The sequence below is a fragment of the Drosophila virilis genome, chromosome 2 (genome assembly GCF_030788295.1).
Source record: "Drosophila virilis strain 15010-1051.87 chromosome 2, Dvir_AGI_RSII-ME, whole genome shotgun sequence".
Lineage (NCBI taxonomy): Eukaryota > Metazoa > Arthropoda > Insecta > Diptera > Drosophilidae > Drosophila > Drosophila virilis.
Genome location: NC_091544.1, coordinates 18,603,315 through 18,623,970, shown reverse-complemented (window position 1 = coordinate 18,623,970; position 20,656 = coordinate 18,603,315). Strand labels below are relative to the sequence as shown.

At 39.2% G+C, this 20,656-nt stretch overlaps 3 protein-coding genes across 4 annotated transcripts; 1 reads left to right on the top strand and 2 right to left on the bottom strand.

Moving 5' to 3' along the window:
• Window positions 1-10,789: 10,789 nt before the first annotated feature.
• Window positions 10,790-13,637, bottom strand: LOC6630265 (UDP-glycosyltransferase UGT5). Its single transcript, XM_002053388.4, has 2 exons — window positions 13,367-13,637; window positions 10,790-12,666 (listed from the first exon to the last, which is right to left on the bottom strand). The coding sequence occupies exons 1-2, from the start codon at window positions 13,608-13,610 to the stop codon at window positions 11,348-11,350; spliced, it is 1,563 nt and encodes a 520-aa protein (XP_002053424.1). The 5' UTR covers window positions 13,611-13,637; the 3' UTR covers window positions 10,790-11,347.
• Window positions 13,638-14,736: 1,099 nt separating this feature from the next.
• LOC6630266 (UDP-glycosyltransferase UGT5) lies at window positions 14,737-17,450 on the bottom strand. Of its 2 annotated transcripts, none has more exons than XM_002053389.4 (2): window positions 17,179-17,450; window positions 14,737-16,091 (listed from the first exon to the last, which is right to left on the bottom strand). In XM_002053389.4, the coding sequence occupies exons 1-2, from the start codon at window positions 17,420-17,422 to the stop codon at window positions 14,770-14,772; spliced, it is 1,566 nt and encodes a 521-aa protein (XP_002053425.1). In that variant the 5' UTR covers window positions 17,423-17,450; the 3' UTR covers window positions 14,737-14,769. The 2 variants fall into 2 exon arrangements, with proteins under 2 accessions (XP_002053425.1, XP_070063303.1); XM_070207202.1 differs by having other exon boundaries at window positions 14,737-16,096; window positions 17,179-17,317.
• Window positions 17,451-17,606: 156 nt separating this feature from the next.
• On the top strand, window positions 17,607-20,149 carry Ugt304A1 (UDP-glycosyltransferase family 304 member A1). The gene is made up of 2 exons (XM_002053390.4): window positions 17,607-17,902; window positions 18,243-20,149. The coding sequence occupies exons 1-2, from the start codon at window positions 17,647-17,649 to the stop codon at window positions 19,532-19,534; spliced, it is 1,548 nt and encodes a 515-aa protein (XP_002053426.2). The 5' UTR covers window positions 17,607-17,646; the 3' UTR covers window positions 19,535-20,149.
• The last annotated feature ends 507 nt before the right edge of the window (window positions 20,150-20,656 follow it).

Genomic DNA, 20,656 nt, shown 5'->3' with positions numbered 1-20,656 from the left:
CGCAGCCAAGTAGTGGAATTGCTAACAATAAGGAAGACACCGAGAAATTTGCAAACTCGAAATGCCCTTTCTTATTAATAGCTGAGTAGTAATTCAATAACCTATAATATAATACAATATATAATAATAAATAAATATATATATATTAAATAATATATTCGAAATGTCTACTATTTAAAAATTGAATACTAAAAGAAAAGCTTTATAGGAATTTCTATTAGTTCCTTAAATACCGGCGCATAATAACTGAGTGTAGGGTATAAAATCGTCTTATGCCTAAGGGCGTCTCAGGAAATTGTGGCAATTTCGCTAGACTTTTGTGCAGCGAAAGTGCGCGCATGCAGCTTACTTTTGCTTGTTTTCATTCTTAATTAATAATTAAGAAATAAGCATGACAACCGGCAGCAGTGCCGACAGTTTTATTGTTATAGTTGTTGCTGTAGCTGCTGAGTGTGGCATTACTTAAGGCGCTCAATTCACGTGTTTTAATTAGCTTGGCTTAAAACAGCTACTTTTCCGTTTTATGAAAATGTCCCTGGCAATTTAATTGCCAGTTTTCTAGAATACTTTTATATTTTGCCTACTGAATTTTTTAAAAGTGCACCTACAGACACACACGTACATAGAAACACTCACAAATAGCGCCAAATTCAATTCAATAAAATGCAAAAATATTGTGTGGAAAAAATAGGAAATGCGAGAAGAAAACTGTGAAGCAGCTCATAAAAATGTAAAAATTTTTCGCCCGTCGAAGCACTTAAAAAGCAAGCCACAATGCGTGTGTGTGTGTGTGTGTGTGTCTGTGTGTATGTGTGTGTGCTGCGTGTGCTTGTGTGTGAGTGTGTTTTTGTGTGTACCACCAATCCATAGCCAATATGGCTGCGTGTGCGTGTGCGTGTGCGCTCAAACCAACGCACTTCCGGTTTAATTAAACGGAAACTGATTTAATTGCATATTTGATGAGCTGCGAGGCAGCGACCAAATGGATGGCTAGGCGCACCACCAAAGTCCTTTGCGTTGTTGTAATCCTCGCTGAGACTGTTGCTGTTGTTGTTGTTGTTGCTGTCGCCAGGCGCACTTAGTTATGCAACAGTAACAAGAAACAGCCGCAACACCCAGGACTATATGACTTGACGGTTTGAGAGCTTAGCATAAATTGTGATGAATACTAAAAAGGCGTTTTATTTATGCCTCACTTAATTACACACATACATACACAAACACACCCACAAATACAGCATTCGCGAAAGTTGATCTTTCTCGCCGTGCAACTGTGATAAAGTGGCAATATCCTTGGTGTCCTTGTCACCCAAACGAAATTAATAAGTAAAATGTTGACGGGAAGTCGCCCTGAGCTTTCGACACTCAGTTTCTGACGTGGCTTATGCGTAAATTACTTGATGATCACCGCGATTATATGTTCCACCAAATACTTTAAATTAGATACAATGGCTTGAAGCTCGTTAAAAAAAACCAGCTCACAAAGTTAAAAAAAAAGCAATACCAAAGGGAAATGTGTCCATAATAGCCCAGTTTAGAAAAAAATATTTTCTAATAAAATTCACTTCAATTAGGTTATTTTATTTTTCCTGTTGTTGGTACACATTTAAGTCCTTAAATGCTATATAACCTACCTCTAGAGAGCTGCTCATCTTTGTATTACCACCTTTTAAACGCATTTTATGTTTAAAATTTGACATTCGGCGTTTTCCGGTTATCATTGGTGCTTTAAACAGAAACACTTTTCACGATATAACTTTTCGCATAAACGTTGCTTTTACTTGTTTTCCTGTGCGCTTTGGTCAGATAGTTAATTTTTATTATTTCCTCTTCTCGGCACAGCCAATGAAATTGACATTGTCCAGTCTTTTTCACTCTCTTCTTGGCCTGGCTGCTGGCTTTTAATTTAATGTGCGCATTTTTATGAACATGTTAATTTGATATTCAATAAAGTTGGTTTGATTTTCGGCTTTTAATGGATTCCCGCATTTAATGACATGCTGTCTGCTGCCACTACAGCTCCTGTTGCTGCTCCGCACCAATGTCGCTTTCGGTGCTCTGTTTTAATGCCTCCTTCCCACTCACACTCAGTCAACGCTTCGCTGAAGATTATCAAGTCCATGGCCCCACTTCTTAGCTGGAAACTGGGGGTGTAAATTGCTGCACAGCTTGTTGGGTTTGTGATTTGTGTGTGAAATGCGAAGTGCGAAGTGCGTACTTCTCTTCAGTAGAGGTGTGGGGAGGTGTGGCAAGAGCAAAACTGAGATTGTAAAATCGGAAAATCGATGCATAAAAGCACGCTCTTAATATTTTGCTTGGCACTCATACTGGATTTACCATTGGTTGGGCTTGAATAACTGCAGCTAATTAGCGTTAAAAGTTAGCTTAACCAAGACTCCAAGGCAAATTGTAATTTTCACGATGAGATAAAACTAATGGAAATGCGGCAAATGGTGGACGGTAAGGATCGCACAGAATATTTATGAAACAATGAAATCATAACAATCGCCAAGCCTGGGAGCCCGATGACACCGTTGGAATCGCATTACTCTTTAAGACTGCGGTCTACACTAAGGGAAATCTTTTAGCGCACTTTACTAAAGCTGACTTCCGGACCACCAATTCGGCATTTCTTTTTCGTTTATTAATCGTTAATTAATACAATGATTGTGCGTGCATCAACTTGAGTACAACTTTTCAGTAGAGAATTAAATAGACTCTAAATTCTTTAAGTCCTATAATTTTTGAGGAATTTCTCTTTTTTGAAGCTTTACATCATATCTCACTCAACCTTAAGTCGTCATAAGCAGCTTATGGTGCTTAACTCACTCGCTCATAAAAGTCACCTGATTTTAATATAAGAGCCTGCCGGAGTGCAACGTCGCAGTGACAGTCGGAGCCGCATTTTCCACCTTTTCATTTCTAGGCTTTAACGATTTTGCAGCACATTATGGAGTAATTATGCGGCATAAGAAGGTAAGCCATTCATCAGGCAGTGCCAACTTTGTATTATGGCTGTCTAGTTGCCCATGTAGAAGGGCATCGGCCATTTTTATGAACACTCAAAATGCAAACACATAACATTAACAGACTCATTAACTGCGAAGAAAGCAAATATAATTTGTAGCCCAATAAATTTGCTATATTCAGTCGTATAGCCCTATAGCCACCTACCCGTGGCTCCTACCCGCTGCTTTTGTAATATGGCCTTAACAAACAAGCGGAGCCCAAGAGAGCGGAAGCCACAAAACAGGGGTGAAAAATTCGCAGCTAGATAGCAAAAAATGCGAAGCGGAGCGACCAAAATAGAACCAGGAAAAGAAAAAATGGAAAAGCAAGAATAGAGGGAATCATTTTATTACTTTGGCGCGGCAACAGATTTCGCTGGAATTTAGCATAAATGAAACATTTTTACGAGCTGCCATTACGGACCAAAGCAACACGACAACAATAAAAACAAACAGAGAAAACCAAAAGGAAAAGCAAAACAATAACAATGCAACAGACAGACTGTTTGTCTGACTCCAAAACAAAAAGCAAATATTTGGTCAGACAAGACGCAAATGATGAACAGTCCAACAATTTATGCATGCACAACGCGTCCTACATACAACATATAAGTATACATACATAAATCAACAATGTTATATATGTGCGTAGGTATGTGTATATAACGTGTATTTACACTGGGAAGAATATATTAGATCCAGATAAAGTCTTAGATAATCATGTACATAGCACTCCCATGAAGTCTTAAATAGAACAATGGGTTATTCGCCTCTAATTTTTTGTGTGCGACAAATCAAAATCAATCAAATCAATCGATACCATCAAAAATAAAATAGGACACCAATATTTACAAATGCCTTATTTTATCAAAACACCTATTAGATAATTGCAAACCTTGATACTATTGAATATTTTACTTAATACTTCGCTTGACAACATCAAATTAAACATCTCAGGCATTTTGTATTCGTACTTGAAAAATTTGTTAAGAAATTAATAAATATAAGTTTTCATCAAAGATAGCTTTGCAGCTTGTCTTGTGTCCTGGCATATAAGGGCACTGATATTTTCTCTGAGTGTTTATATGCGTGTTTGTGCTGTCACAAGTTAAAGACACACACACCAAGTTGGGCAATAAAAAACATCATCGAAGCCATTTGTCAAAAGCAGCAACAAACCAAAAAGAGAACCCAGCGAGGAGCAGTGCGTATTTCGTATTCATTGCCAAAAATCACAATAACTGCTCTACAAACCGTGGATGGGGACGCTTTGCTCATTGTAACAGCGACGCGAAGTAGGCAACATAAAGTGGCATCTACCAAATTCCTCCCACAGTCATGAATACTGGCAATACGCTAACTTGTGTCCAAACACGCGCGTCTACAAAACGCGTTGGCCACACTCACGACTCACTCACTACAAACCGTATCAGGGTCCGGGAACGAGTCTGGAGAATTTTAAAGCGTGCTTGGGACTGCGTCTCGCAGCATCGTCTGCTGTCAGAAGCGCATAAATAATCTTGTTGCCTCACGGCTGTTGAAATGGCGTGAAATAATAAAAGCGACGTGAAAGCAATAGCGACCAGGCAATCGCAATCGCAACGGCAACGGGCATCGCAATGGCAACAGCAACACAGCCCAAAGGCTCAGTTCAGTTTTCAAGCAGATATTGCCATTGTTGGTTGTTGTTGCTGGCATTTGGTATTGCTATAGTCCGGCTGCAGGCTACGTGGCCGACTCGAGTCGAGTGGGTGCTAAGCGAAATCGCGATTTTTAGTGCCGCCTCTCACTATTTTTGCATAGTGCATTAACTGACTGCCTATATTGCGTATACGCAGTGCCTAACGATAGTGGGTAAGTGAATTGGCAATGGCAGGAAACAGTTAAGGCGAGTTCAGTGGGTCACAGATGCAGAACACTGTTGTGCCAGAATGGTCTAAAAAGTTTGTATGATTGATTGGATGAAATGTGTTTAATTGGAGGTGCCTGAGTTCGGACAGCGAAAAAGTTAATTTGCTGCACAACTGTTGCGTTGTTTTTTCGCTATTTATCAATAAATGTAGCGATTAGGAAAGACTAAATATATTTGCATACACCTGTCTGTCTATATTTTCGTTTTCTTCTATTCAAATATTTTTTTTTTTTGTTTTAATAAATGTAAATAATCACAAACTGGTTGAATTCAGGGATTTATTACCGCAGCTCTTACATTAAATTGAGGACATTTTCGGTCTCAATATCAGATATTAAATATTTTTGTCGTGCTGTCACTATACAAAATGATTTTCAAATTCGCAAGAGACTCAAATATTCAAAAAAAAAAAAACAAGCTGCAAAACTTTACTATTTGTTCCGCAAAGCTACTTCGACTAAGTAGTCAAGAATAGTTAACAAGCTGAAACTTGACAGCTTCTCTTTTACTTAACAAACTTTATTGTTGAACACACATATGAGTAGAACACAATATAGCCTGATTGAGCAACTCTTCAATCAAAAGATAAAGCCATACCTGAATTTGTAAAGTTCTGACCTTAGTTACCTTTTGCGCCGTGCGCTGTCAGTGGGCTCGGAATTGTTTATATATTTTTATGATTTATGCTTGGCTTGCCTCTTTATATGTACGAAATAAACCAAGTATCGTATATGAGCAAGTTGGGGCACTCTGGCAATTTATGAAGGTCAGTGCTTGGGGGACGGGTTTTGGTAACCCAAACCCAAACCACAAAACGCCGCCACGGAGCAAGGGCCATGAACTACGACCTCAACTCCGTGCCCTTTGGGATTAGAGACAAATTAAAATTGTAATATTTTATTTATGTTGTGCTGTTGCTGCTGCTGCTGTTGTTGTTGCGCCACAATAAATGCTGAGGCAGGACATTCGTCCTGGCATACTGTCATTCGGGCTGCTACTGGCGGGGGCGGCTTTTGCTCTGTTGGCATTAGGGGTTAATTTGTGTGTTTATTGCAGTTGACCAAGTTTACGTTTGTGTTTGTATTTGGTCGCCATGGGTGGGCAGCAGATACTTAAACGTATTTACACGCAATACAACAACAACTACAACAACAACAACAACAACAACAACAGCAGCAGCAAACAGCAACAATAACAAACAATAAGCAACAAAGCAGCAAACGGCAAATGCCGAACGGCAACGAAAAATTGTAGACTATTTAAGAAATTTATGTGCGGATGTTTCGCCGTCGGGATATTTCCGGTTTATGATGATTATGTTTTGCGCGCCAGCACCCGCCTGGCTCGCCACCCCACCACCCATTCTGCTCACGCTGCCCGCCTGTCGACTCCTTGTTGTCCTACGTTTTATTTTCGTTTATTTTTAACAAGCGGATTACGTCTTTGCCACGTTGTTGTTGGCAATTGTTGTTGTTGTTGCTTTTATAACTCCGTCTCTATGCAATAGCTTAAAGCCGAAGCTTGGGTCGCGTTTTGAATTCTTTTGTTGCTGTCAGCATAATGTATAATAATCATAACAATAATTTCTTTTTTTATTACTATTTATTCATCTTTTTTTTTTTTATAAGTTGAGCAAAGTTTTTATTTTTTCCACGCATAATTCTTATGTGCATTTTAATTATTATTTTAAAAGCATTTTTATACATTTTTGCATTTGCTTCTATATTTTTTAAGCTCGTGTTTAGTTTTTTTTTTTAATTTGCTTTCAACAATGAATTTAGGAAGAAGCTGTAAATTCATTACATACACTTAAAGGATACGTGTCAAGGATTATATATAAATAATATTAATGAATAAATATAATAATTAAAAAGGCTGGTTTTGACAAACAAGTTTTATAAGCTTAACTTTATTAAATTAAACATATTATATTAAATATAATTTTTTATACATTTAAATGCTTAAGCTTAAATCTGTCTTTAACTTGGTTCGTTCATTTTTCTATAACATTCTGTCTTTATCTCCTTTATGCGCATCGTATATCATTTGTAGAAACCTGTGGCCCAACTATCTACCACAATCCCTTAGTTAAGTGAACAGAGCTGGCAAATTGTTGGCCCAACCACACTTAAATAAAAAGCAATATATAAACAAGTAACAGTGCACTAGTCGGGCGCGTTCGACTGGCAGATGCCCTGTTCCTTCTTCGCAGCTCGATCTACCGTTTTTAAGAAAACTCGTATATGTATGTGAGTGTGCACATATATACCAAACACGTTTTATTGAATAACTTCATATTCGCAAATTCGCAAAAAGAAAACAACTCCTAAGATTATTGCGAAAATTGTTATTTGTTTCCAAGTGGAAGTTTCGGCTGGATCCAAAAAAAGTAAAGTTAATACAGATTATAGATACTATACGATAAGCAACGACAGAGTGGTAAACGGCCAAGAATATTAATGCTTTATGGAGTCAGGGACGCTTTCTTTGGCATGTTATATATATTTGCAAAACCATTATACCCTTTTTACGCATTTTCAATGGGTTCAGGGTATAAAAAGAAGAAGTGAAAATTAATTTGCCTAGCAACATGAAGAGAAAAACGAACTGGAGCAACAACAAACCCTTCCCCCCACACACACACACGCGTCCACTTGCACAAAGAACTGGGGTATTATTTTTATTTCTTTATACAAATGCGACATCGTCTGCCTTTTATTATGGGTATTCAGCTCACTGGCATTACATTATGTGCCCTTTATTGTTGTTGTTGTTGCTGGTGATGTTGCTGCTGTTGTGATTGCTGCTGCTTTTGGTCAACGGACGGCCACAAAAAGTAATCTCTGAGCATAAACGCATATCCAGGCTGCAATTATGCCGAATGCTGAGCATAATGCGACCACAATTTTCATTACCACACACAGTGGCCTTTTGGACATGTCCAGCCAAATATCGCTCCAGCAACAAAAATAATGCTAAATTTTTATATTAGCCCATGTATGTGTGTGCGAGGCTGAGTGGATGGGTGTGTGCGCGTTACATCTATGGCTGGTGTTAAGCCTGCAAACGCGGCCACGACAAAGGGGCTTATAAAACCAAAAACAATAACTGGGCTTTAACCCGTCGCCTAGCTGCATGCACGCCTCATAAAAGTCTAATTAATTAAAATCGTGCCCGCACAGCTCAGAGGCACCCCCGGCATCGCGACCAACACCTCAAAGGCAACCGCTGTGGCAGCGTCAGCCAACGCGACGTATTCGTAATGCGCGTTGGGATTTAGACGGCAGACGCTAATTAAAAGCCTGCAGCAAAACTTTTCTAACAAACAAGATATGAAATGTATCACCAACACCGATTGCCGAACATTTAATGCACTTACAGATAACGGTGATATGTTTGCAAAGCATGCTTTCAGAATATCGTGAAATATATTTTAAGTCCATTCGACTTAATATGTATATTACATTTCTATACAATTAATATCATTCATTGATTTGAGACTTCTTTAGGTAATTTAAAACAAATTCAAAATTTATTGTATGTTTATTTTAAGGAACGGACTTTAAAAATATCAGCATAATGGTTAAAAGACTAACAAAAAAATGTTTTTTGGAATATTTGCATATAGAAATTCATTCCTGAAAATAACTTATGGAAATAAATGATATTGAAGAGTGTATATCCAACCTATATCTGAAAACTTTACTGCACATAGCTAATACACCCATTAGGAATATCAAAAGGTAGCTAATATTGGCAGCTATTATAGTTACAAAGCAACTGCCAACACGCTTTTCATGCGAGCTATAAAGTTAATCAGGCCTCAAATGCTATCCCCGGTGAAAAGCTAAAGCTGAGGCAACAGCAGCCGACGCTGGCGCAGCAGCCCCATTGGAATTTGATTAAAACTACTTTTAATAAAGTTCTTTGCTACCATTGATGATATTTATTGCATGCGTTTTTCATGGCCCCTAGAATGTTAATTAGTTTTTATGATGTGCATGCGTGTGTGTGCGTGTGCGTTTGTGTGTTCGTGTGGCTGAGTATCCTTTGTGTGTGCGCGCACAATCCAGATCAGGCCTGCGGGATTATGGCTTATTAAAAGGCTTATGAAAGTCAAAAGAAAGTTTACTTAATTTCAGTTAGTTAAGCGCCAATGAATGCCGCCCACTTGAGCATTGACCAAAAACTTTTCGCTGGCCTGCCAAATGGCCAATAAAAATGGCTTAGCTTGATACACAAGCCAACAGGGATTTGGCAATTTCACAAGAATTTTTCGGATTAGACACTCGCGAGTTTATGGCCTGTACATAAATTCAAATGGTGCAACATAGAATCAAATAAAATTCTGCAATAAACATCAAATTGACAACACGTTCAGGACACTTTTTGGACTTTGGTGTGGGCCGCTCTGCTCCTCTTTCAATATTCAGGTTTGGTTCGAATTCATTTTCTTAGTCTTAAAGCAAAGAATTTAATTTCTTTTTTTAATTCATGTTCAACTTTTAACAATATTCTTTTAAATCACTGCGAAACTTCAAAGTGAATGTGTCTTTTGTGCTACAGTAAAAAGTGCTTTTAATAAATCTTAAAGTTCAAAATCGAATAGATAATATCTTAAAAATAAAAATCATATAGAATAGAAATTATTTTTTATATTTATTTGACTTCTGGCACTCAAGCATGTAATTAATTTATTGCAACCCTGCTAAGCAGTATTTACTGTATTTGCTTCTTATGCTCGTCTCGTTGCTTTGAGCGGTTTCGGTTAAGGGCAGAGACAGTCACATAACGCTTCAATGACCAAAAACGTTCTACCTTCGTGGGGACCTGGCGAGCCCCTATCTTGTTGCCAGCCACGTTTCTGGACATTTTACCCAGCAATTGTGAGCGCAATTGTGCGCACTTTTTTTCCGGCGTTGACTGCGCATATTAATGTTTTTCCAGCGTTTTCTTTTTCTTTATGCTGCTAGAAACCCTTTGGAAAAAAATGGTTGAGGAAGATTTTAAAAAATGCTGGGCACGTGCTGATTGATGTAAAATGCGTAATGAGCGCGGTTATACTTGTGACAGGGGTTTTGGGGTGGGGCTGAAGGTGTAGATAGATAATGACCGCGCTATGAAGAAAAGTTTTCTAATTAGAATATACGTGGCAGTTGCGAAGTATACTTTGAATGTTGACCCTTTTCTGTCGACTACTTCAATGAGCCAATTAAGAGCTATTAAATTAGGTAGACTGCCACATTTCCTTACAAAACACCAAATCGTTATGCGCTTTTATTTGAATATGAATTTAAGACACCAGAAAAATCTGTATTTTTATTGTTTTTTTATGAGAATCATACAGACCAACACTTCTATCAGCCAATCAGTCTTTCAATCAGTCGGGACAGACAGTTTTATATATAGAGATACATTTTTTTGCAATAGCGCAGCCTGCCTGCTAAACCTGGCTTGAATTATTTAGCACCGCAAGGTCATAGCCACCGTCTCCTCAAGTATTAAACAAAAACGTTTCTTGAACTTGTCTCTTTCAATATTAAAGCCATCGTCTTCTGCATAGCCATCTTTTTCTTCTAGAAATTACAAAATCGTTCCGCCACGTATTTATTACGATCTTATGTATATATGCTTTGAAAATAAGTTTGAAGCCATTCGGGCAAAAGTTAAAAGCTTAAACTCTGTGAAAAGTGTAGCAAATGTCTGAAATGAATATTAATAAATATTCTTTGAAATAATTATCAGCCTGAAGCTTCACACACGAAATCTTTGACAGCCAATTTCTCCAAGAGGCATTGATTTTGCGGCCAGAAGAAACACTCCCCAAATTAATTTGAACAAAAATCTGTGACAATGAGTTTGAGGCCAATCAGATGATAAACATGCGGTTTATGCTTCAAAGCTTTAATGGCTTAGGCTGTGCATTATTTTTTAATGTTGTTATATTTTTAGATCATAAATGTTTATATTTTTAGTTTTAAGCTTTAGTATTTTTTTTTTTGTATTAACATATCTTTCTTACGATCTTTCTTACGGTCTCATAAGTTATGGAACAGCCCAGTCGCTCCGCTTATTAGAGCTGTGTCTAAATTGGAAACCTCTTATAATCAAAATTTACTATAAAATTACGTTTTGAATTGCCGTCGCTGGGCAATTTATAAACAGATTACTTGATTACTCATCATAACAAAGCAGACACCTGTTCCCCTTTTCCGTTTACCTCTCTATCACAGTCTATTCCCGTTCTCTTTTTCTATTCCTCTTCCCCCCTCTCTATCATTCTCTCTCTCTCTCTCTCTCTCTCTCTCTCTCTCTCTCTCTCTCTCTCTCTATATATATATATATATATACATATATAAAGATATATATTCATATATATATTTCTGCATCTCTATCTATATGTTGCCCTCTTTTTGATAAGCTTACTTCAGCTAAGGAGGGGCACAGTGAGGCGCATGTGAGAGGACTTCAACAAGAAACTGAGCAACTTGAGACCCACACAGGTTATTATCAATATGGCCACTCCAAAGCGGACAAAGAACACCAATATGAAGTCCAGACTATAGTACTGCATGAAGGACATGTCGTCTTCCGAGATCCGCATATGTGGTGCGCCCTTGTGTCGTAGCACATACTCTGTCCACCAGACTGCCGTGTCCAGGGGGCTCATGGGCTGGTCCCGTAGCCGCTCGGACATCTGCTGAGCATTTTGAGCATAAACCGGGTTTTTGATTAGCTCATTGATGGCATTCGTCATGGTTTCAACAGTCATCGTGAGAATGCCCTGGATTTGAGCTAGGCCTGCATGTTTCATGCGCTCCGCGTTGCCAAATTGATCGTAGTACATCGGCAAACAGAGCATGGGAACACCATAATAAGCCCCCTCAATTATGCTCAAAACACCCCCATGGGTGATGAAAAGCTTGACCTTGGGATGGGCCAATAATTCACGCTGTGGCAGCATGGGGCTTATGTAAATATTCTCCGATTTATTGGGCGGCGCCTGCTCATATTTCCAGACGACGCGCTGTGGAAGCTGGGCAAAGATTTCCTGCATAATTAGAAGCCAGTCCGGTGGCAGCCACTTTCCAGTGATTTCCATACCCATTGAGAAGATGATGAAACCATGATCGGCCTCGTCCACAAAGCGCTGCAGATCGTCATCCAGTTGGTCGCTCGGATTTTCTAAGTGGATGCCCGCCACCTCTATGACATTGGGAACATTAGATCTAGCGCGTCCCAGGCTGAAATGCTGATTAATCAGCATCAGGGAGAAGTTTCGCCGAATATTATATAGACTTTCCGCTGATTTGTTAAAGAAGCGCTTGTAGAGCTGCATCTGAGTGGGCAGGTACACCAGTTGCTCCAGAAGCCACTCCTCTGTGATGTATATCCAATTCTTCAGTTTCTGCATCAATCCGAGACCAGTGGAGTACCCGTCCGGCGACATGGGCTCGTACACGCTGGGCGCCTTATTTCCCGCCAGATAGTCGATATTCCAAGCGGTTCCATAGACAGAAAGACCCACCAGGGAGGCGTTATAGAACGGGGCAAATCCATAGAGTGCATCTGTGAGGGATGCTTGCACTATGACCATGTCAAAGTGAGCACTCTTATCCTGGATCAGTGACTGGACGCCAGCATCACTCAGAATGTATCTCGAGGAGTTGTAGAAAAACTCGGCCGTCAACAGAGATTCCTGCCATTTGTTCATCGGAAAGTCTTCAAAATCATAGTTTGACAGATCTACACTTTGTGAGAATTACCAAACATTTAAGATTTTGTTTTAGAAAAATATTGCCCCTTTGAATTTGAAGTCTTAATTTTATTATGATCTTAACAAGAGGTTCTAGTCGGGAGCTTCCGACACCAAATGCAGTTCGCGCATCGCACTCGTTTGAAGTAATAAAGATAAATTATAAAAATTTTCCCTTGGCAGTGTTGGAACTTTTACCTGTTTCAACATTTTCATTTGCACAAAACATAAAACCATTATACCCATTTACCCATTTTCAATGGGCTCAGGGTATAAGTTCATTTTGTTAGATTGTTATGATTTGGGATCATTTTTTGCATTACTGCAAGAAACTGTGCGATCTATTCTTGAAGACGGAATTCTAATTTTTTTAATTGATGAGTAGTTAAATTAAAGAAGGAAGGTATAAAAAAACCATTAGCCTTTTCATTTATCTAATCTTTTTGATACAAAGCGATAATGATTAAACTTCGATCGCCAAATGCTAAAAGGTTAAAGCTGATAATAGAAACATGACTTACAAATATGCCTATCAATAACATGTTAACGTTTTAGCATACAATGAAATGGCAACCCCGTTCGTCGTATATAATATAAATATACTTTAAAAGATATCTGGTTAAAACATATCACTATAAATATTATAAGGTATTTGCTTTAATTATCGCAACTCCCTGACCTTTTACTTACCCTCCATTAGCTGATCAAGCATTTCCACTCGAATATGACGAGCCCCATCGATGTCCGCCAAGTGATTTTTAGCAGAAATGATGGTAACCTGGTGGCCTTTGTTCACAAGCGCTTTCATGTATGGCGCCACGAGCAGGAAGGGTGAGGGAAAACTGTACGAGAATACGGCTAAAATATTGGCGGCATGTGTTAGCTGCAAGCACAAGCCAAATACCAGCAAAGCACCGCTCGTGTGCCCTACCATGTTGCGGCTCCACGTCCGTTCATTTCACTGCTCTCTCAAGAACTGAGCATTATTGAAAATATCGGTTTTGGTTGTGCGTTTGATTACGAAGCATACACTAATCTTATCATTAGGTGGGCAGGGTGAGCGCCACTTCAATTTCAATCAAATTCCAGACAGGGCCAGCCATCAGTACCATCACTACACGCCCTTGTTATGTGCAAATGGAAAAGTTGATGTCACAATCGTAAAAAGTCAGGATACAGTTTAAGGAATTAACATTAACGTCCTGGCCCGTTCAAAATTAGAAAAACTCCGAACAAAAACCGCTTTGTCAGCTATGTAAGCATTTAATTAGATGCGCACCTTTCGATACATATATTCATTGTAATCATTAACGACGATGAGTGTCAAAGAATAAATATCCCAAATACATAAACAGTTTGCCCTGATTATAAATCTGCAGTTTTCACTGTAGTTATAAATAAATGTAGTAAATATATCATTAAATTGAAGGGTCGGAAAATCCTTCCCTCCTTAAAGCAAATGTTGTCCAACGGTACAATGTATGCGAGAATCGCTTCACACTTTTCGCAAAATCTAACAATCGTGTGTGAACAATGCACAAGTAAATGTTGAACGCTCGACAGATTTTACGAGAAAGTTCATGTCTTAAATTAAAGGAAATATATGCTACGTGAAGGCTGGAAAATAATAGCTAATTATTATATAATTTTAGTAAAACCTTATTATTTTATGTTCTTAATAGGACGTTATACATATTAATATAACTAACAACATATTTGAACAATTTCACACTCAACAATAATAACTGCGCCGTTGCCTCGCTTATCAAGGCTTTATCTAAATTAAAATATGTTCAAAATTATACTTTTATTTTCTAGTCAAGCGTCGCCAATGAAAGATATCAATTGATTACAAATCAAAACAAAGCGGACACATGTCCCCTTCGCTTAATCTCTCTCTCTATTTTTCTCTCTCTATATATAAATATATATATATATATATTATATTATATATTTTTACGGAGATGATATTTTATTATATCTGTATTTATATAAAAAAATAAATAAATATAATTTTTATTCAATATTTATATAGACATATATATATATATATATATATATATTTTTTTTTTAATTTTTGTTGTTGGCAGAGTTTACTTGAGGAGCGGCACAGAGGAGAGTATGTGAGAGGGCTTCAACAAGAAACTGAGCAACTTGAGACCCACACAGGTTATTATCAATATGGCCACTCCAAAGCGGACAAAGAACACCAATATGAAGTCCAGACTATAGTACTGCATGAAGGACATGTCGTCTTCCGAGATCCGCATATGTGGTGCGCCCTTGTGTCGTAGCACATACTCTGTCCACCAGACTGCCGTGTCCAGGGAGCTCATGGGCTGGTCCCGTAGCCGCTCGGACATCTGCTGAGCATTTTGAGCATAAACCGGGTTTTTGATTAGCTCCTTGATGGCATTCGTCATGGTTTCAACAGTCATCGTGAGAATGCCCTGAATTTGAGCTACGCCTGCATGTTTCATGCGGTCTGCGTTACCAAAGTGATCGTAGTACATCGGCAAACAGAGCATGGGAACACCATAATAAGCCCCCTCAATAATGCTCATAGCACCCCCATGGGTGATGAAAAGCTTGACCTTGGGATGGGCCAATAATTCGCGCTGTGGCAGCATGGGGCTTATGTAAATATTCTCCGATTTATTGGGCGGCGCCTGCTCATATTTCCAGACGACGCGCTGTGGAAGCTGGGCAAAGATTTCCTGCATAATTAGAAGCCAGTCCGGTGGCAGCCACTTTCCAGTGATTTCCATACCCATTGAGAAGATGATGAAACCATGATCGGCCTCGTCCACAAAGCGCTGCAGATCGTCATCCAGTTGGTCGCTCGGATTTTCTAAGTGGATGCCCGCCACCTCTATGACATTGGGAACATTAGATCTAGCGCGTCCCAGGCTGAAATGCTGATTAATCAGCATCAGGGAGAAGTTTCGCCGAATATTATATAGACTTTCCGCTGATTTGTTAAAGAAGCGCTTGTAGAGCTGCATCTGAGTGGGCAGGTACACCAGTTGCTCCAGAAGCCACTCCTCTGTGATGTATATCCAATTCTTCAGTTTCTGCATCAATCCGAGACCAGTGGAGTACCCGTCCGGCGACATGGGCTCGTACACGCTGGGCGCCTTATTTCCCGCCAGATAGTCGATATTCCAAGCGGTTCCATAGACAGAAAGACCCACCAGGGAGGCGTTATAGAACGGGGCAAATCCATAGAGTGCATCTGTGTGGGATGCTTGCACTATGACCATGTCAAAGTGAGCACTCTTATCCTGGATCAGTGACTGGACGCCGGCATCACTCAGAATGTATCTTGAGGAGTTGTAGAAAAACTCTGCCATTATCAAAGCTTGCTGCCATTTGCTCATGGGAAAATCCTTTTCAAAATCATAGTTCAAAAAATCTAGACTTTGTAATAAACAAATTGATTTTGCTTTAGAAAACGTTATGTCTAACTTATATTTTAATCTGAAAAAATGTTTATTTTGTTGGGAAAATGTTTTGTAAAATTAACTGCGTAATACAATTTTAGAGTTTTTCATTGACTTTTAGCCTGAAATTAGCTGTAGGTGCTCTTAGTCCATGCGCAGATCAAGTTTGTTTCCGATATTCGATAACGTACTCCGTTTTGAAGCTTTCGATAAAAATCGATTTTGAAATCCAGTTTTTTGCAAATTGCACAAATTGGGTAAATAATTAGAGCTGGGGTCACCAAAAGTGATATGTTTACTCTAGAATAGTACATATGCATAAACCAAGACTCTTTCAATTTATACCTATCGCCACCACCTCGCTACTAGCCCACAGCCATAAATCAAGTTAGCACTTGTATTGCCCACAAATTTTAGTTACAATTTCAATGCAATTTACTTTTTGAGAATACACAAATATGGTACGACAAGATACACGAACCGATAAACACGAGTTTGCGCCACCAGCGAAAATTCGAAGAATATCTGTGTACATTTACACATACATTCAAGCGCGTCTGATTTGAATTCATCAACAACATTGCAATTGCGATTGTATTGTTTTCTGTGCTATTAATTTCATTCGTTTTTTCTCACTAAGGCTCAATATTTGGTGTAGCTGTTGAGTAGAGGCGGTGGCAACTATTTTTTTTGTTGGCTATTGTAGCTAGTAGTCCGGTAAGTGGCGAGTTCGAACCCTGCCAAGAGAACTTTTTTTGTTAAATTTATCTTTGTTACCACGAAAGCAATAGAGCGTGTACCGAGAGCTGTATTTGGTATATGTGGGCTAGAATAAAAGGGTTCCGGGTATCCCCCTGTCACACACATCGGGAGCTCCTGACTAGATCGTCTTAATTTTTTTTTTCAAATTGTAGCATATTAAAAGTTAAATGGCAACATCGTTTGCCTTTGTATAATATTAAATATGTCGACTTATTAATATACACAAACTATAAAATATTTACAGCTAGTATAACGTATTTCGTTTTAATTATCGCAACTTCTTGACCTTTTACTTACCCTCCATTAGCTGATCAAGCATTTCCACTCGAATATGACGAGCCCCATCGATGTCCGCCAAGTGATTTTTAGCAGAAATAATGGTTACCTGGTGGCCTTTGTGCACAAGCGCTTTCATGTATGGCCCCACGAGCAGGAAGGGTGAGGGAAAACTGTACGAGAATACGGCTAAAATATTGGCGGCATGTGTTAGCTGCAAGCACAAGCCAAATACCAGCAAAGCACCGCTCGTGTGCCCTACCATGTTGCGGCTCCACGTCCGTACATTTCAATGCTCTCTCTAGTACTGAGCATTATTGAAAATATCGAATGGTAGTGGGCCTGGTTGCGTAGAGTGCTGCTAATCTTATCACTGGCATTTCCATAGGTAGTTGGCTCTTGGCTGTGTGGGCAAGGCGAGCGCCACTTCGCTTTCAGTCAAATACTGCAAGTGCTTTTCGGTGGAACTGTTAGCGGGAGTCTCTTATAATGCGAATGCAGCAGCTGCTGATTGGGTGTCTCGCCCTCAGCACACTGCTGCTGCAACTGTGCCCCACTTGGGCTGCCAGGATATTGGCTGTGTTTCCCTACGATATGCATTCGCAGTGCATGCTATTGACGCCCTATCTGCATGCGCTGCTGCAGCGGGGTCATCATCTGACCCTAATACACGCCTTCACGGATTGCGAAATTGTGAAGCAGCTACACTCGATACACATTAAAGATCGTTATGACACAGTGTTCGGTGAGTTTAAAAGCGCAATAAGACCTCTGGGTTAAAGGCTGGGTAAATATGAATTTAATTTAACATAAAGCAAATATTTCGGAATGTGTATTTATTTTGACGACAGCGCTTTGCCAAATAATTGTAAATTTGGTATATGCCTATTAGTACGAGCATTAAGTCTCCGGACATTTGAAGCTTTTCTTAAAATACATTTTTATTTATTTATGATCGCCGTTAATCTTTTATATTTACTTTTATCACCTTAGCTAACTTTTAAAGCGTCTTTATGATAACGCCCCTCGTGTATCCTAAGCTTTGCTTGAACTATTTAACAACATTGTGTTTATTGCCCCTTTAGAATTTAATGCCGAAGAAGTGATGTCCATGTCCAAATGGGTGGAAGTGAATTCCACACGTAACTATTTTGTCAAGATTTGTATCAATGTGCTGCAAAATGAAGAGGTACAGCAGCTCATGCGATCCAATGTGAGCTATGATCTGATGATATTGGAACCCTCATATACAGATGCGCTCTTCGGACTGGCCGCACATTTCAATGCGAATTTAATTGGTCTGGCCACATGTGGTGCAGATTGGAACATGGACACATTAGTGGGCAATGTAGCATCCTTGACGCTGGAGCCGCTGCTGCCCCATGGCTTCATGTCCGGCGTAACGCTGCTGGAACGTTTCTATAACTGGATACTCATATCCGAGGAGTGGATGATGCATAAATTGATCTATTTACCGTCATTGCAAGCGGTGCATGAGCATTTCTTTGGTCACCTCAAGCAGAGCTTTATGGAGATACGTCAGAGCTTCTCGGTGATATTGCTAAACCAGCACTTTAGCCTGTTCCCGGCACGGCCCAATGTGCCTGGCCTGGTGGAGGTGGGAGGCATGCATGTGCCCAAGATGTTGGCTCCGCTATCGCCAGAGCTGGCACAGTTTATTGAGGAGGCCCCACACGGTGTCATTGTCATGAACCTGGGCATGGAACTGCAAAGCAAAGATCTGCCGGCGGTGACACTGCGACTGATAGTAGACACCTTTGAGACCTTGCCACAGCGCATCATATGGAAATTTGAGGGCAATGCACGGCCCAATGTGAGCAGCAGAATCTATCTGGCCCAGTGGCTGCCACTTCAAGCCATCCTCGCCCATCCCAATGTGCGCCTGCTTATCAGCCATGGCGGCATACTGAGCATCATTGAAGCAGCCCACTATGGGAAACCCGTGCTGGGCTTGCCACTATTCTTTGATCAGTTTCGGAATGTGGAGTGCATGCAGGCAGAGGGCGTGGCAGAGCTCCTGGACATTAATTCTATGACCAGACAGGAATTTGAGGCAACACTCAGACAGTTGCTGGAACAACCCCAATATCACCACAACGCTTTGCAACTCTCGGAACGCATTCAGGATCAACCCTTGCACCCACTGGACACAGCGGTCTACTGGACAGAGTACGTGCTGCGCCATAAAGGTGCGCGCCATATGCGCATCTCCACCTCCAATATGAAATTTATGGACTACTACTGCATGGACAATCTGTTGATTATCGTTGGACGACTCGGTGTTCTTGTTGGCCTTGTGGCTTATGTGTTGTACAAGTCGCTGTGGTTCCTGAAAAGTCGCAGTTGTTCCGAATAAATATTCCTATAGCCAATGGCTCGACAATCTACGATATTGGACAAATACTGCTTTATCTAATCTGAATGGCAATTACCGTTTTAATCATTGTAAGTGTTTATATGATTTTGTACTCCATAAGTGTCTATATATGTATAAAATATATTATATATGCATATGCCATTGGTATATTAACTCGGATGCATTTCCAATTTATTCATTTGATTTACACGGAATATGCAACCGAGTTCCAACTCTATGTGCAATATGCTGCTATGTGAATTTATATCTAATGAATTTAATATGTCGTCTATATAAAAGACTTATATATAATACGTACAAACAAATAAGACTATTCGTGTTACCTTCTTAAGTTATTACCTAAGATAATTTTCGAATAGAAAAAACCTGTAAGCAATGTATCCTAAAAAAAACATGTTGCGTAAATGTATATGCAGATATTTTTATCTAGCCCTAGGCAAGGTTATTAATTCAAAAAAATAATAATTTTTATATTAGGTTAAGAGTTTACCAAGTATGAAAATAAAACACTTATTTTAGGTAGGAATATTAATCACACTGCTTGTAAAGAATCCGTTGCTTTATACGGCTAATGCAAAAAATAAAAATAAAAAATGCCATTAATGATAATAATAATAATAATGATATGCGGGGCGTTTAACCCGTTTCCAGGCTGCTGTTATTATTTTTTCTAGCTGAGTTGCGCCACACACAGTCACATCAGGCCTAAATAATAATATAATAAACGCAATATAATAACAGAATCAATTTCCTAGTCTATATAGCCATGTCTGTCTAAATGTTTCTGTGCTCATTTTTGAAGTTAATTATAATCAATTTTATTTAATAATCTTTTATTAATTATTAGATCTACACGATCTTCCCTGGCAGCAAGTGACTGTACTATAGGAAGAATCGGTCGAGTTTAGGTAGCGAAAAATGTTATATTTTGTAAGACATCTTCATCAAACTCAGTAATTTTAAGCTTTACAATTGTACACTTGAAACCTGTTTCCCAAATCCGTAAGTTATAATTCTACAAGTGTATTTAATCTTCGGTGGGCCGCAGATAGCTGTACTGCTAAAAAATGTTTCCCCTAGCATATACTTGACAACAAATCA